This window comes from Molossus molossus, unplaced genomic scaffold (assembly GCF_014108415.1).
Source record: "Molossus molossus isolate mMolMol1 unplaced genomic scaffold, mMolMol1.p scaffold_m16_p_2, whole genome shotgun sequence".
NCBI lineage: Eukaryota > Metazoa > Chordata > Mammalia > Chiroptera > Molossidae > Molossus > Molossus molossus.
The window spans coordinates 71092454-71109927 of NW_023425355.1; the positions used below are offsets into that span (position 1 = coordinate 71092454).

At 39.9% G+C, this 17474-nt stretch overlaps 1 protein-coding gene across 3 annotated transcripts in view; it reads left to right on the top strand.

Annotated features, from left to right (window-relative positions):
- Nucleotides 1-6161: 6161 nt before the first annotated feature.
- SLC9A6 (solute carrier family 9 member A6) overlaps nucleotides 6162-17474 on the top strand; it is a 107419-nt gene continuing 96106 nt past the window's right edge. Inside the window, exon 1 of one of the 3 annotated variants that reach the window (XM_036270752.1) lies at nucleotides 6162-6183. Coding sequence is in view for 1 of the 3 variants with exons in the window: in XM_036270750.1 (XP_036126643.1) it covers nucleotides 6343-6667 (325 nt within the window). In the remaining 2 variants the exon portion in view is untranslated. Of the gene's footprint in view, nucleotides 6184-6278; nucleotides 6668-17474 lie in introns of those variants that run through there. The other 2 variants (XM_036270750.1, XM_036270753.1) reach the window with 2 other exon arrangements.

Genomic DNA, 17474 nt, shown 5'->3' on the forward strand with positions numbered 1-17474 from the left:
GAGAGGGTTGTTGGAGTAGATTCTGAAAGAGGTAGGAAGGAGGTGATGAAAAGCAGAGTACAGACTGAGGCTTAAGTTTCAGAAGGGAGTAGGAAACACCTCCTTACACTGAGGCTGGAGGAGAGGATGAAAGGATAGGCACTGGTGGTATATTTAAGTAGGTTGCAGGGTAAGGAAGGTGACAACATTTCTCTTGAGGATTTTGCTTTGCTCAGTTAAAAAGCCCTGACCAGTTTGGCTCAGTGGTTAGGGCATTGGCCTGTGGACCAAAGGGTCATGGGATCAATTCCCCGTCAAGGGCACATACCTGGGTTGCAGGTTCAATCCCTGGCTTCAGTCAGGGTCTCACATCAATGTTTCTCTCTCTCTCTCTCTCTCTCTCTCTCTCTCTCTCTCTCTCTCTCTCTTCCTCCCTCCCTTCCACTCTATCTAAAAATCAATTTAAAAGTATCCTTGAGTGAGGATTACTGCCCCCACCCAAACAAAGGAGGCAAGGTTTGCATTCCAGGTGACTTGTCTGTATGAAAATGGAAGTCATCCAGGATGATGGCAGGGCTGCAGTGGGGGGAGCTGGAGAAAAAGAAGAAGCGGTGAACCAGATGCCCAAGTCCTCCATGAATGTGTGGGAGTGAACAGAAAATCATTAGATGATGGCAAGAAGAACAGGAGAGGTTGTTCAAGCTTCACTGGAGATGTAATGAGCTCAGGAGAAAAATGAGGAGTGAGTAGAGTGCCAATTCCTACTTCAGGCCACATGATACAGTGTGTGAGTTCTGTGTATTACTGTATGTGTGTGTGGGACAGTGGGGTGGTGAGGAAATCAGCAGCCTCCACTTGAAACAGCTTCAGAATATGTGATGTCCTGGGAAAAATTCAGGTACTGGTAAAAGAAGGAGACAGAGGGAGCATCCATGAAGCAACTGAGAATGTTGGGTAGTTTGTTTATAATGGAGGGCATTCCGGAGAGTACATGACAAGGATTGGCAGGGAGAGCAGTAGTGAGAGAAGAAACTGGGATGTGAGAGTCAGAAGAATAAAGCAGTGTTGGGTTGAGAGAGAAGTATATTTCAAGAGGAACTGAAGGCTCATGGAAGTTGGCATGCTTGGTAGAGTTATTGCCATCTCAAGATTTCTCCTGGCTCTCTGATGTAAAGAGGTTGCTGGGGAGGACATACTAAGTTGCTGGGATCATACAAACAGAGGTAGAGTCTGAGACTTAAAGACTTGCAATGTGTGGGAGTGAACAGGAAGAGTGATATGAGAAGTATGGGGAAAATAAGAATCTACTGTTCTCAAAGAGATAACAACTTTTTGAAAATTCTGGTGTGTGATGTTGAGAGGCTAAGAGCAGAGAAAATATTCTTTGAGGAAGAGAGATGAAAGATGGTGTCAAAGGTGACTTTGGTAAACCAGTTGTCATTGGCACCAATTCAAGTTCCAAACACTACGAGAATGAAAAATGGTTTTGTAATGAGGCTAAACAGCCTTGAACTGGGTGTTCAGGCCTGAAGAATCAGGTATACTCCTTTCCTAGTCTTCTAGGGTGACCATTATAGATCTGGTCCATCCTCAGGCAAATGAGGACTCCAGATCCTTACAGTTTGGTTGTTCCAAAAAATATTATCCTGATTAGTCAGAGTGGAGCCTCTCTGATTAGTTGGTAAAGGTGCTAATGAGCATACAGCTACACAGCTCTGATTGGCCAGGGAAAAGTTCAGTCCTATGGTTGAAATATGATCCCAGGAACTCATTTATAAGGGTTGGCTCAGTCTGAAAAAACACAGTGTCGGTAGGCAGTTCAGTGCAAATGGCAGATGACTTTTGTGAGAGACCCATGTTTAGAAACAGCTGCTAAGTTCTGTTTTTAAATTTGAGAGCAGTTAGCCACCAGGAGTCCTTGGTAGGTATGTTCTTCCTCAGGGTCAACAGCTCTGAGCTGGAAAAGTTAGCTTTAAGGCATCAGGAAACTCATTTATGATGAAAGTGCTCAGCAAAGTGGCAATAGAGGGAGCATATTTCAACATAATAAAGGCCATACATGACAAACGCACAGAAAACATCATACTCGAGAAGGGTGGCATTTCTCTTAAGATTAGGAACAAGGCAGGGATGTTCACTTTCCCCACTCTTATTCAACATATTACTGGAAGTCCTAGCCACAGCAATCAGACAAGAAAAAGAAATAAAAGGCATCCACATGGGAAAGGAAGAAGTAAAACTGTCATTATTTGCAGATGGCATGACACTGTACATAGAGAACCCTAAAGATTCCACCAAAAACCTACTGGAACTGATAAACAAATTCAGTAAAGTGGCAGGATACAAAATAAACATCCAGAAGTTGGTCGCATTTTTATACATCAATAATGAACTATCAGAAAGGGAAACTGAGACAATAACCCCATTTACAATTGCAGCAAAGATAAAACAAAATACCTAGGAGCAAGTTTAACCAAGGAGGTAAAACTTGCATTTGGAAAATTGTAAGACACTGAAGAAAAAAATTGAAGAAGATACAAATAAATGGAAGCACACACCATGCTCATGGATAAGAAGACTTAACATTGTTAAAATATTCACACTACCTACAGCAATCTATAGATTCAACACAGTTCCTATAAAAATAGCAATGACTTATTTCACAGAACTAGACCAAAATAATCCAAAAATTTATATGGAACCACAAAATATCCCTAATAGCCACCACAGTCTAAAAAAGAAGAACAAAGTTGGAGGTGTCACCTTACCTGATATCAAACAAGGCTATAGTAATCAAAACAGCAGGGTGCTGGCATAAAAACAGACATATAGTTTGATGTAGTTCCATTTGTTTATATTTTCCTTTGTTTCTCTTGCCCTAAGTGATGTATCACTGAAAATTCTGCTACATGAGATGTCTGATATTTTGCTGCCTATGTTTTCTTCTAGGACTTTTATGGTTTCACGACTTACATTTAAGTCTTCTATCCATTTTGAGTTTATTCTTGTGTATGGTGTAAGTTGGTGATCTAGTTTCATTTTTTTTCATGCACCTGTCAAATTTTCCCAACACCATTTATTGAAGAGATTGTCTTTACTCCATTGTATGTCCTTGTATAGCAAAAGAAACCAGAATCAAAATGAAAAGGGAACCCACTATGGGAGAACATATTTGCCAATGATACATATGATAAAAGGTTAATTTCCAAAATATATAAAGTACTCATACAACTCAATAAAAGGAAGACAAATAATCCAATTTAAGTGGGCAGAGGACCTGAATAGATATTTCTCCAAAGAGGACATACAAATAGCCAAGAGACATGAAAAATGTTCAACATCACTAATCAGAGAGATGCAAATTAAAACAACAATGAGGTACCACCTCACACCTACCAGAATGGTTACCATCAATAAATAAACAAATAACAAGTGCTGGTGAGGATGTGGAGAAAAAGGAACCCTAGTACAATGCTGGTAAGAATGCAGACCGGAGCAGCCACTATGGAAAACAGTGTGGAGTTTCCTCAAAAAATTTAAAATGAAACTGGCATATAATCCACTGATCCCACTTCTAGGAATATATCCTTAGACTCCTGAAACACCAATCAGAAAGAATATATGCACCCCTATGTTCATAGCAGTGTTATTTATAATAGCTAAGATCTGGAAACAGCTCAAGTGCCCATCAGCAGATCAATGTATAAAAATGCTTGGTACATTTACACAATGGAATAGTATGCAGCTGTAAAAAAGAAGGCTCTCTTACCCTTTGAGACAGCATGGAAGGACCTGGAGAATATTATGCTAAGTTAAATAAGCCAGTCAGAGAAAGACAAATATCACATGATCGCACTTATATGTGGAATCTACTGAACACAATAAACTGATGAATAAAATAGAACCAGAGGCATGGAAACATGGAACAGACTTATGAATCTCAGGGGGAAGGGGTGGTGGGAGGGTGGGAAGAGATTAACAAAAGAACTTATATGCATATATACATTGCCCACGGACACAGATGATAGGGTGGTGAAAATCTGGGGCCAGGTGGGAGTCAGGTAGTGGGGGGGCGGAGGGAAAAAGGGGGAACATCTGTAATACTCTCAAAAGTAAAGATTAAAAACAAAACAAATAAAAACAGACATATAGATCAATGGGGCAGAATAAAGAGCCCAGAATAACCTCAAGCCTGTATGATCAATTAATTGACAAAGGAGATAAGAACATACAATGGGGTAAACACAGTTTATTTAATAAATGGTGTTGGGAAAATTGGACAGATAAATGCAAAAACAATGAAACTAAACCACCTTCTTACATCATATACAAGAAGAAACTCAAAATGGGTTAAAGATTTAAACGTAAAACTCCTAGAAGAAAACAGAGGCATAAGATTTTGGACATTTCTTAGTAATATTTTTTCTCATATATCTTCTTGGGCAAGGGAAGCAAAAGAAAAAATAAAAATATGTGACTACATCAAAATAAAAAAAAAAAAATTTCCACAGCAAAGAAACCATCAACAAAGGAAAAAGACAACCCATTGAATAGGAGATGATTTTTGCCAATGATACATCAGATAAGGGGTTAATATCTAAAATTTATAGAGAACTCATACAACTCAACACCAAAAAACAAAGAATCCAGTTAAAAAAAATGCATAAAAGACCCGAATAGACACTTTTCCAAAGAGGACATGCAAATGGCAAAAGATATGAAAAGGTGCTCCACGTCACTAATCATTGGAGAAATGTAAATTAAAATCACAATGATATATCACCTCACACCTGCCAAAATGGATTTCATCAATAAATAAACAAGTGTTGGCAAGGATGTGGAGAAAATGGAACCCTTGTGCAATGATGGTGGGAATGCAGATTGGTGTAACCACTATGGAAAACAATATAGAAGTTTCTCCAAAAATTAAATTGTATTTCTAGGTATATTTCCTAAGAAACCCAAACACTAATTTGGAGGAATAGATGCACCCCTAAATTAACTGCATCATTATTTACAATAGTCAAGCTATGGAAGCAACCAAGTGTCCATCAATAGATGAGTAGATAAAAAAGTGGTGGTATGTATATACAGTGGAATATTACTCAGCCATAAAAATAAATGAAATATTTCCATTTTGGGATAGCATGGATGGACCTAGAAGGTATTATGCCAAGTGAAATAAGCCAGACAGTGAAAGACAAATACCATATGATTTCATTTATATGTGGAATCTAAAGAACAATATAAACCAACCAACAAAACAGTAACAGACTCAACAGAACATACTGATGGTTGCCAGAGGGAAGGGGTAGGGGTTGGGGAACTGGATGAAAAAGGGGAAAGGATTGAGAAGTACATATTGGTTGTTACAAAGTAGTCAAGGGGATGTAAAGTACAGTCAATAATATTTTAATAACAATGTATGGTGCCCTACTGGAAATATTGTGTGTGGGGGGACACTTTTTAAATTATATGATTGTCTAACCACTATGCTGTACACCTGAAAGTAATACAAAATAATATTGAATTATACTGTAATAGAAAAATAAATAAATAAAAATTTGAAAGAAGACATCAGGAAAAAGCAGCAAGAGGAGAGGGAGAGACCAGGCCACACCACTAAAAATTTCTTGGGGAAGGAAGGGGAGTGTTTGGAGCATGGGTAAATTTGAGCAAAAACTGAATGAATCTTCTTTGCGTGATTGATGAGTTTCTCTGCATAGGTTCTCAATGTGAGAAATAAATTATGTCAGGTATTTACATGTAAAGAAAACCGAACATACATACACGAAAAATCCTTGCCTTTGAGTTCATTCTTTTATGGACTAGTACAGTGTTGTTGTTGTTTTTGTTTTCCAATGAGAACAGAACTAGAAGAATCCAATTTAAATGATAGAGATGGAGATTTAGGCCACTCCCAAGAGGACAACTTCTTACCCTGTTAGGAGACACTGGGGGACAATACTGAGATGGGTTATGAAAGACAAATTCCCCCAGAGAGCTCTAATAATAGGATCAAAGTTGGCCTAGCACAATCTGCAGCTGCTTGATTACGCTGAGCCTAGGTTTGTTTTCCAGAAGGCAGTGGGCTAGATCCGACGGCCTTTCATTCCCTAGCAGCGCCCTTGTGTTCCCGTCAGGTGCTGGGAGGAGCTGGTGCCGAGAGGAACAGAAGCGGGAAGGGACCCAGCAGGGTTACCTGTGAGTGTTGTGGCCCCTTTAAGAGTGGCTGGGGCGGTGGCGAGGGAGCGAGCTCAGCCGGCTTCCTTGGGGCCCCGCCCCCTTCCCGTGAGCCCTAGGGGAGTGGTCGGACCGTGGGCAGCGACGGGTGAGAAGCGGGGTGGGGGGCGGGGGGCAATCATGGCTCTGCGCGGCTGGCAGCGTTCGACCCTCCGCCGCGGTGTTGATGGCAGCGGCCCCCAGGCCCTTCTCACGCGGCCGCTCTGGTTGCTCCTTGCACTGGGCGTCTTTGGCTGGGCCGGAGCTATGGACGGCGAAGGCGGAGCATCGAGAGCCATGGACGAGGAGATCGTGTCTGAGAAGCAAGCTGAGGAGAGCCACCGGCAGGATAGTGCCAATCTGCTTATCTTCATCTTGCTGCTTACCCTCACCATTCTCACGATCTGGCTCTTCAAGCACCGCCGGGCCCGCTTCCTGCACGAAACCGGCCTGGCTATGATTTATGGCAAGTGCCTCCGCTCCTGGCGTACCCTGACCTCCGCCCGCCAGCCGCTTGGTCTCCTCTCTTGGCTCTGCTGGGCCTACGTTGAGTTCTCCCGATTCCTTCCATTTTTCGTCTCTCCCCCTCCCCCACCGCTGTTTCTCTTCCGCGCCCCCCTATTTTCTGCTATGCCCCCTGTTTCTCTGCCTCACCCAATTTCCTTCTTAGCCTTAAACCCCATTTTGCCTGCCTCTCATCGCCCTTTTCTTTGCCTATCCACACCTTTTTTCCCCTCCAACCCCACCCCCTTTTTCTTCTGCACCCCCCTGCCTCTGCCTTCCAAGGTTGGGACCCGGGACTGAAGACGGGAAGGGAGTGGGTGCGGTGTCTCCAGTTGAGCTGGTGACTGGGAGAAGGGAAGACAGCCTAGCGATCCTTTTCTCTGGGGTGTCAGTTTGTTAGGGTCCATTGAAACTGCAGCAGTATCTCTACTGTTCAGAACCTGGCGTTCTTTTGGTGCCAGAGTCCACCTTTACCCATCACCCAGTTCTTGCTATGCCTTGTCCTTTCGTGGTGGAGAATGAAGATCTTACTCCCCTGTAGCCAAGTAGAAACCGGTACTCGAAAGAAACCTAAGAAGGCTTGGGCATTTTAATAACGTTGTGAGGCACTGTACTGTTTGTAAAATCTGATATGCATATACGTATGGTTGACACTTTAAATTCAAGCGTACGGAGGAGAGGACAAGGAAGAGTTAAAAATCTTCCAGCAGTCTGTTGTACTATATGACAATAAGGACAGTTTACCAAGCAGTAATTAGGAACACCATAGATATGCAGTATGAATTGCTGGTGGCATAGGTTATTGACAGATCATTGAGTAAATGGCTTCAGTTCTTCTGTCTTGTTGTGCTTTCTTTTTTAAGGTTATTTATTTATATTTTTTGGTCATGAGAGGAGATGGGCAAATCAAACCATGGGCTCAGAGCCATTTTGGCCTATGCTGGGGCCTCATGAGAGGAAAAGATGCATATTGCTGACTGTTTTAATCTAAAGATGCCTATGAGGGTGTATATGGCTGAAGAGATTCTGGAAGACAGTTCTTTCTGTGCAGTCTATGGGTGAAGATTATCTTTATTTGGAACAGGCTTAAACTGATGAGCTTGTTGAGCTTTGTTTCTCAAACTTACAGATAGGTAGAAGAAGCCTTGGCACGAAAAGACATTTCCCCATGCACCCCACCCCCACCCACACACACCTCTTTCAAGTAAATACAGACTTCTGGAATGTGCATCTCAAGGGTACAAGGAAAGATAGTTGTGGGCATCAAGAAAATGGGTGAACTCAGGCTTATTTTCCATTTTTAAGGCAATACAATTATAAGTCTATGTGCAAAATATCTCTGTTTCTTAATATTCTTAATTTTTAGACATCTCAGATGGTTTTCATATTTCATTTTTTTTGCATTTTATTTGTAGCACTCCTTAAGCTAAATTGGCCAGATAAGCTATGTGCATCTCTATATAATTACTCTGAAAAACAGTGTGTGATTTATTTACTATCCTCAACAAACATTTGCTAATCAGCCTACTATGTTTTATGCACAGAAAATACAAAGAAATATAAGATCCCTGACTCCAAGGAACTTATCCTTCTTGTTTAGACAAGTCATATAAAGAAAATAATCACATCTTAAATTTGGTTAAAAGATAAGTGAGTATTATGGTATTAAAATAAGAAACTCATCATAGAAACCTCTTTCTGGTAGAGGGAGATAGTATTACATAGTGATTAAAGGTGCAAAGCTTTAGATCAGAGGTCTGCAATTGTTTTTTCTGTAAAGGGCCAAATAGTAAGTATTACCAACACTGTGGGTCACATAGGTCTCTGTTGCATTTTCTTCTTCTTCTTTTTTTTTTTTTTTTACAAACCTTTAAGAACGTAAAAATCATTCTTAGCTCTTAAAATAGACTGGCACCTTATTTGCCAACCCCTGTTTTAGAGTCAGACCTGAGTTCCTATCCCACTGTTCCAATAGCACTGTGTGATCTTAGGCAAGTCCCTTATCCTCTTACACTGTTATCTATAAATTGGGAACCAAGATAGTAGGATTATTGTGAGAAAGAAATGGTTTTAGCTTAGTACCTGACTCCTAGGTAAGTGCTCAATAAATAATAGCTGTGATACTATTATTATTGCTATTATAACTGCATTTTCTCAGGTTAGACTCAGAACAGGTCTTTTAATTGCTCAGTGTTGTAAGTTAAGAGGCAAACAGTATTTTTAAAGAAATAAAATAGAGACTTATAATTGCCCTGAGCATATTTGCTCTTTGGTAGTTGATATCATTAACCTCATCTACTTTTTGGACTGAAGTTGAAAAGTGGGGTTACTAATTGCATTTCCTGATGTTTCTAAGTTAATAAAAACAATGGGGCACCTTAGTGTTAGGATTTTATGAAGGAAAAACAAGAGTAGCTCTTGTGGAATATAAAGTGGAAGAGTGGTTAATTCGCCACAACTTGGCATTCTTTAGCCTGCCCCTTCTTTCTTAGTATGGGCTGTGGGGGCCGTGGACCAACAGCCTCCTGACTAACTCCCAAGTCCAGATTGAGACTAGATGGGATTGAGACAAAGTACCATGGAATGTCAATGCCATGGAAATTGACATTTTCTAATCCTAATTACTGTCTGCCATTTTCTTATGACCCTTATACCACTCTGGCTATTATGGTAATATATGATTTTAATACCTTTAATTTTCAACTTGACTTTCAGGTGAAAGGGCTTCTTACTCTGGGAATGTCCAGACCTCTAAGATTCAGCCCACTGATGATTTTATTTCTGTGATGTCTGTTTAGCTACCTAAATCCTGGGGAAATGCTCCCCCCCATAACGTATATTTATTTTATTTTTTATAATGTTTATTTATTTATGTTATAGATCTTCCTCTTTTTCCCCCCATTGACACCCTCCTCCCAGCCCCACCCCCCAACATTATTGTCTATGTGTCCTTATTTACGCATACATGAATGTAAGTTCTGTGGTTTATCTCTTCTCTCCCCCCATGCTCACCTCTTCTGAGGTTTGTCAGTCTGTTCCCCACTTCCATGTCTCCGGGTCTATTTTGTTCCTCAGCTTGTTTTGTTCATTATAGTCCGCAAATAAGTGAACTCATGTGATAATTGTCTTTCTCTGATTGGCTTGTTTCGCTTAGCATAATACTCTCCAGGTCCCTCCATCTCAAAGGATAAGAGAACTTTTCTGTCTTACAGCTGCATAGTATTCCATTGTATGTAAGTACCTCAGCTTTTTTATCCACTCATCTATCTATTCATGGACACTTGGGCTGTTTCCAGATCTTACCATGTAAATATTGCTGCTATGAACATGGGGGTACATATATTCTTTCTGATTGGTGTTTCAGGCTTCTTAGGGTATATTCCTAGAAGTGGGATCACTGGATCAAATGGCAATTCAATTTTTAATTTTTTGAGGAAACACCATATTGTTTTCCATAGTGGCTGCAACAGTCTGCATTTTCACCAGCAGAGTACTAGAGTCCCCTTTTCTTCACACCCTCCCCAGCACTTGTTTGATGTTTTGTTGATGGCAGCCATTCTGGCAGGTATGAGGTGATACCTCGTAGTCCTTTTAATTTGCATCTCTCTGATGATTAGTGACATCGAGCATTTTTCATATTGTCTCTTGGCCATTTGTATGTCCTGTTTGGAGAGGTGTCTATTTCGGTCCTTGGCCAATTTTTTTTTTTTTTAATCCTCACCCGAGGATATTTTCCTTTTTTTTTTTTTTTTTTTGTACAGATAGAGTGGGAGGGAGAGAGAGAGGAAGGGAGAGAGAGAGAGAAACATCGACGTGAAGGGACACATCGAGTGGCTGCCACCCGCACGACCAACCAGGGCCGGGGACAAACTGCAACCGAAGCACGAGCCCTTAGCGGGAACCGAACCCGGGTCTCTCCGGACCGCAGGCCGACGCTCTAACCACTGAGCCAAACCAGCCAGGGCCCATTTTTTAATTGGGTTCTCTGTCTTCCTTTTGTTGAGTTGTATGAGTACTCTGTATATTATGGAAATTAGCCCCTTATCGAATGTATCACTGGCAGTTATGCTCTCCCATATAGTGGGTTCCCTTTCCATTTTGATGGTTTGCTGTGCAGAAGCTTTTGAGTTTGATGTAGTCCCATGTGTTCATTTTTCCCTTTGTTTCTATTGCCTTAGGCATTGTATCAGTGAAAATTCTGCTGTGTGTGATGTCTGAAATTTTGTTGCCTGCATTTTCTTCTAGGATTTTTATGGATTCATTAGTCACATTTAAGTATTTTATCCATTTTTAGTTTATTCTTGTGTATGAAGTTGGTGGTCTAGCTTCATTTTTTTGCATGTAGCTGTCCAATTTTCCCAACACCATTTATTGAAGAGACTGTTTTAACTCCATTGTTTGCTCTTTCCACCTTTGTCAAATATTAATTGAGCATATTGTGTTGGATCAATTTCTTGGTTCTTTGTTCTGTTCCATTGATCTGTATGCCTCTTCTTGTGCCGGTACCAGGCTTGTATTGATTACTGTGACTTTGTAGTATAACCTGATATCCGGTATTGCAATCCCTCCTAGTTTGTTCTTTTCCAAGATTGCTCTAGCTATTCAGGGTCTTTTTTGGTTCCATATAAACTTTTGGAGTATTGTTCCAGTTCTGTGAAATATGTCGTTGGTATTTTGATGGGGATTGCATTGAATCTGTAGATCGCTTTGGGTAGTATGGACATTTTAATGATGTTAATTCTTCCAATCCAAGAACAAGTTATATACTGCCACTTTTTTTATATACTCCTCTATTTCTTTTTTTAGTTACCCGTAGTTTTCTGTGAACAGGTTCTTTACTTCTTTAGTTAAGTTTATTCCTAGGTATTTTAATTTTTTCACCGCAATGGTAAATAGGATTGATTTTTTAGTTTCTCTTTTAGTGAGTTCGTCGTCGGTGTACAAGAATACCATCGATTTTGTGATGTTAATTTTGTATCTTGCTACTTTACCAAATTTATTTATTAAATCTGGTAGTTTTTTGATGCAGTCTTTAGGGTTTTCTATGTACAGAATCATGTCATCTGCAAATAATGACGGTTCCACTTCCTCCTTTCCAATTTGGATTCTTTTTATGTTTTCTTCATGTCTAATAGCTGTGGCTAAGACCTCCAGTACTGTATTAAATGAGAGTGGCGAGAGTAGATATTCCATCTGGTTCTTTTTCTTAAGGGAAATGCTTGTAGTTTTTGCCCATTGAGTACGATGTTGGCTGTAGGTTTTTCATGTATTGCCTTTATTATGTCAAAATATAATCCCTGTATTTCCACATTGTCGAGGATTTTTATCAGAAATGGATGCTGGATTTTGTCAAATGCTTTTTTAGCATCTATTGATATAATCATATGTTTTTTATCTTTTATTTTGTTTATGTGGTGTATCATATTTATTGATTTGTGCATATTGTACCATCCTGCCATCCCTGGGATGAGTCCCATTTGATCATGATGAATAATTTTTTTGATGTATTGCTGGATCCGATTTGCTAATATTTTGTTAAGGATATTGGCATCTGTGTTCATCAGGGATATTGGCCTGTAGTTTACTTTCTTTGTAGTGTTTTGGAATTAGAATTATGTTGGCCTCATAAAGTGAGTTTGGAAGTCTTTGGTCTTCTTGGATTTTTTGGAATAGTTTGAGAAGAGTGGGTGTTAGGTCTTCTTTGAATGCTTGGTAAAACTCCTCCGTGAAGCTGTCTGCGCTTGGGCTTTTGTTTGCCTGGAGAGTCTTGATTACATCTTCAGTTTCCTTAGTTGTTACTGGACTATTCAAGTTTTCTATTTCTTCCCAGTTCAGTTTTGGGAGACTGTGTTTCCAGAAATTTGTCCATTTTGCCTACATTGTCCAGTTTGTTGGTGTATAATTGTTCGTGGTATGTTTTAATTTCTGTGGTGTCAGTTGTTACTTCTCTTTTATTTCATATTTTGTTTATTTGGGTCTTCGCTGTTTGTTTCTTGGTGAGTCTGGCTAAGGGTCTATCAATCTGGTTTATCTTTTCAAAGAACTAGCTCTTTGTTTCAATGATCTTTTCAGTTTTTTTAGTTTTTAGTTTTTATGTTGTTTATTTCTGCTTTGAAGTTCACTATTTCTTTCCTTCTACTTGCTCTGGGTTTTTCCTTTTGTTTACTTTCTAGTCTTTAAGTTGTAGGGTTAGAAAGTCAATTAGGAATATTTCTTGTTTCTTGACATAGGCCTGTAATGCTATGAACTTCCCTCTCAGGACTGCTTTCACTGCATCCCATAGATTTTGTGTTGTTGTGTGTTCATTTTCATTGGTTTCTGGGAAGTTTTTAATTTCTTCCTTCTCCTTGGTAACCCATTTCTTGTTTAATAACATGGTATTTAGCCTCCATGTATTTGAATATTTTTGCTGTAATTGATTTCCAGTTTCATGGCATTGTGATCTGAGAAGATACTTAATATGATTTCAGTCTTCTTGAATTTGTAGAGACTTACTTTGTGTCCTAACATGTGGTCTTTCTTCGAGAATGTCCCGTGTGCACTTGAGAAGAATGTATATTCTGCAGCTGTGGGGTGAAATGTTCTATAAATATCAATTAAGTCCGGCTGATAGAGTTTATCATTTAAGAACTCTGTGTCCTTGTTAATTTTTTGTGTAGAAGATCTATCCAGTGGTGTCAGTGGGGTGTTCAAGTCACCCACTATGATTGTATTGCTGTTGATCTCTCCCTTGAAGTCCTCCAGAAGTTTGTAAATATATTTTGGTGCTCCTGTATTTGGTGCATATATGTTTACCAGGGTTATATCTTCTTGTTGGATTGTTACCTTTAATATTATGCAGTGACTGTCTTTCTCTCTTGTTATGGCCTTCGTTTTGAAGTCTATCTTATCAGATATGAATATTACTACACCAGCTCTTTTTGCATTTCCATTTGCCTGGAAAATTTTTTTCTATCCCTTCACTTTCATCTTGTGTGAGTCTTTTGTTATGAGGTGGGTCTCTTGTAGGCAGCATATATGTGGGTCATATTTTCTTATCCAATCAGCTACCCTATGTCTTTTCATTGGGGCATTTAAGCCATTTACGTTTAAGGTTATTATTGATAGATAGTTGTTATTTGCCGTTTTATGTTATGCTTGTGTTCCTCTCTCTCTCTCTCTCTCTCTCTCTCTCTCTCTCTCTCTCCTTCTTCTTCTTCTTCCAGCAGTCCCTTTATCATTTGCTGTGCTGGTTTAATGGTTGTAAATTCCTTTAGTTTTTTTTTTTTTTTTTGTCTGTGAAGCTCTTTATTTCACCTTCAATTCTGAATGATAGCCTTGCTGGATAGAATAGTCTTGGATTCAGACCCTTGCCTTTCATTACTTTTTGCACTTCATGCCACTCCCTTCTGGCCTGCACTGTTTTTATTGAGAAATCAGCTGACAGTCTAATGGGAGCTCCCTTGTAGGTAACTTTCTGTCGCTTTCTTCCTTCCTTTAATATTCTTTCTTTGTCTTTAATGTTTGCCATTTTAATTATGGCTAGCTGTGGGTCTTTTTGGGTTCATCTTTGTTGGGACTCTTTGTTTCCTGGACTTGTGTGACTTTTTTCCTTTGCTAAATTAGGGAAGTTTTCTGTCATTATTTCTTGAGACAGGGTCCCTATTCGTTCTCTGATTTTTCTCCTTCTGGTACCTCTATGATGTGAATATTGATACGTTTTGTATTGTCCCAAAGCTCCCTTAAACTCTCCTCCTGTTTTTTAACCTTTTCCCCCATTTCCTGCTTTATTTGGGTGTGTTTTTTTCCTTCTTCCTTGTCTTCTAACACACTGATTCAGTCTTCAGCTTCTTCTAATCTGCTATTGATTCCTTCTAAGGTATTTTTCATATCAGCTATGTTGTTCTTTATTTCCTCTTGATTTTTATGCATTAAAGTTGCTTGTAGTTCTCACTGAATTGTTTGAGCACCCTTAAATTCATTGCTTTGAATTCTTTATTTGACACATTGCTTTATTCCATTTCATATAGCTATTTTTCTGGAGATTCTTTCTTTTCTTTCCTTTGGGTGTTGTTTATTTGTCTCACCATTTTAGAAAGATCCAGTGGGGGACATTGGGATGTGTAGGCAGGTCAGTGTGTATTAAATAAGGCTGCTGTGCCTACCACTATTCTGGTGGGTGGTGCCTCTTGCCTGTTGTGGGTCCTGGAGGGTTGACTTCTGGTGTCTGTTGTGGTAGGTGCTGCTGCTGGGGCCTTGGGCCCCAGAGCCATAGCCTCGCTGGTGCTATGGGCTGCTGTATCACATGGGTCCCACTGGAGCTGCAAGTCCCACTGGTGCAGTGGGCAGCTGGATCTTGCAGGCCCACTGTTGCCATGGGTAGCTGCATCGTGCGGGTCCCACTGGTGTTGGCTGGTGTGCTGCTGCCTGATGCAGCTCAGCTCCTGATCTGCCTCTGCTGATGGTTTTGGGGATGGGTCTCAGCTGTCGATCTGTGCTGCTGCTGTATGGGGATGAATGTCTGCTCTGGAGCCTCTGTTGCTGGGGGTGTGTCTTGACTCTGATTAGGCTGCTGCTGTGGGGAATGTTGCTTGGCTCCCAGCTGCTTATGGCTTCCGCTGCAGGCACCTTGACAGCACCACTACTGTGCACAGGTCTGTGTTGACACAGCAGGGTCCACTGGTCTGATGGTGCAAGGTGCACTGGTGTTCTCAGGTCACTAGGCCCTAGTCCTTTCTGCTGCCTCCTCCCAGAAAAGACCAGGGATCTTCCAAAATGGTGGGGCCTTCTGGCCATGCAGGGAGAAGCATCCTGAGGAACTGCTTAACACAGTAACCGGCTGCTCCTTGTCCGCAGCATAGGAACCCTCTGCCCCATGTTTCCATACTGCTCGAGGTTGCTCATCCACACTCATGTCCACTCACACTCTCTCTCACACTCGCTCACATTCTCCACACACTCACCTTCACTCTTGTCCTGCCCGCTGCTATATTTTTGATGAAATGCTTTTTAAAATAAGCCTCTCTTTTACCTTTTTGAGAAGCAAGATTAAAAAAAATTATTAAATTGTTAATGTGGTCAGTTTCTACAGTGTCAAAGCACCCAAGTGTTTTGTTCATTGGGCTGGTTTGCTTAAGAAGCTTAAAAGCAAGTCACCAGTAGTAAAAATTGTCAGGGTAATAGTTAATTAAGTCTGAAAAGTGATCACTCACTGCATTGTGCTTACCAATGGTGTAAAAAGCAAGACAAGGACAAAATATTTGTTTTGCTTTAAACTTACAACATCCAGAGTCCTATGCTCAATTCATGTGATTTATTAATAAATATTAAGTGCCTTTGATGTATGAGCTATGGGAAATACAAATGTGAGTCATCATTCCTGTCCACGAAGCACTTATTTATAATCAAGTGACTTAATAGGTAATGTTTATTGAGCAGTACAATGTAAGTGCTCTATAAGTATCACTTCATTTAAGCCTTATAACAGTCCTGTGAGGTAGGTACTATTATTTTCTCCATTTTACAGATGAGGAAATTGGGGCACAGAAAGGATATATGACCTGCCTGAAGTCAAATAATTTGGATTGAGACCCCGTCAATCTGGCTCAAAAACCTCATTCTCTTAGCCACATTGCCTCATTTTAAAACAATAAAACTTAACTGTGAAGACAAAACAGGTTAGTATTATGATCAACTACATTTGATGAAACTGAAGTTCTTCACTGAGAGGTTATTTACCCTAAGATCACAAATTAGAACCTGATGGAGCCAGAATTCATGTATCTATCTAATTCCAGACTTGTGCTTTTACTTCTACACCATACTTTACTAAATTTCATGAGATAAAATATATAGGGAGATAGTACTGAAATTTGTAGGGGTTTTGGAGGTGGATTGTGAGGGAGGGCTTTGAGAGAATAGAGATCTAAGCCACTGGAAAAGTTAGTGCTAGCATTTTTGGAAAGGGAAAACCCAGATTTCAATTCTGTCTTTGTCATTTAATACCAAATAATTTTGGGCAAGTCATTTATCCCCATTTTATGGATGAGGAAATAATGACTGAGAGATTTATAATTGTGTCTATTTCATAAAATTATGAGGATCAAAAGATATATGCAGTGACAATTCAGATGGGATTGGCTCAAGGTCCTAGGTGAAAAGGATTCTCTTGGAAAAGAGGCTGATATTTCCTGAGAGGGGAGCTCAAGAGAAATGAGCTCATTGAGATGAAGAGGCTTGGGATTGAGATAGTTTATATCAAATGACCTCAAGCTTCTCAGAAACATAGGCAGTGAGATTGAGGACTTGAGAAGGAGGATAAAGGTTGGACGATTTGTGGAACAGATGAATAAACACATGTAAAACTAACCAGAAGTGAGCAAAAGCCTTGACTTTTTTGCTTATTTTGAAGTTTAGTGAGCTATTAAGATAGAATCTAAGCACTCTTCAAGAAATAGATAAATAAGTTATTTGGTTTATCTCATCCTTCGCCCTGCCCCCCACCCCTGAAGTTTGTCAGTCTGAACCATACTCCTTTCTATGTCTCTGAGTCTATCTTGGTCATCAGCTTTTTTTTGTTCATTATATTCCAAAAATAAGTGAGATCATGCGGTATTTGTCTTTCTCTGATTGGCTTATTTCGCTTAGCATAAGAAACATCTGTAACAAAAATAAATTAATTAATAAAAAAAGAACTTTACAAAGAGTTCCTCACATCTCTTTGGACTTAATGAGTTCATGTGTTCATCCCAAACCAACCACTATAGAGGGATGTGGGCTTTGCTGATAAA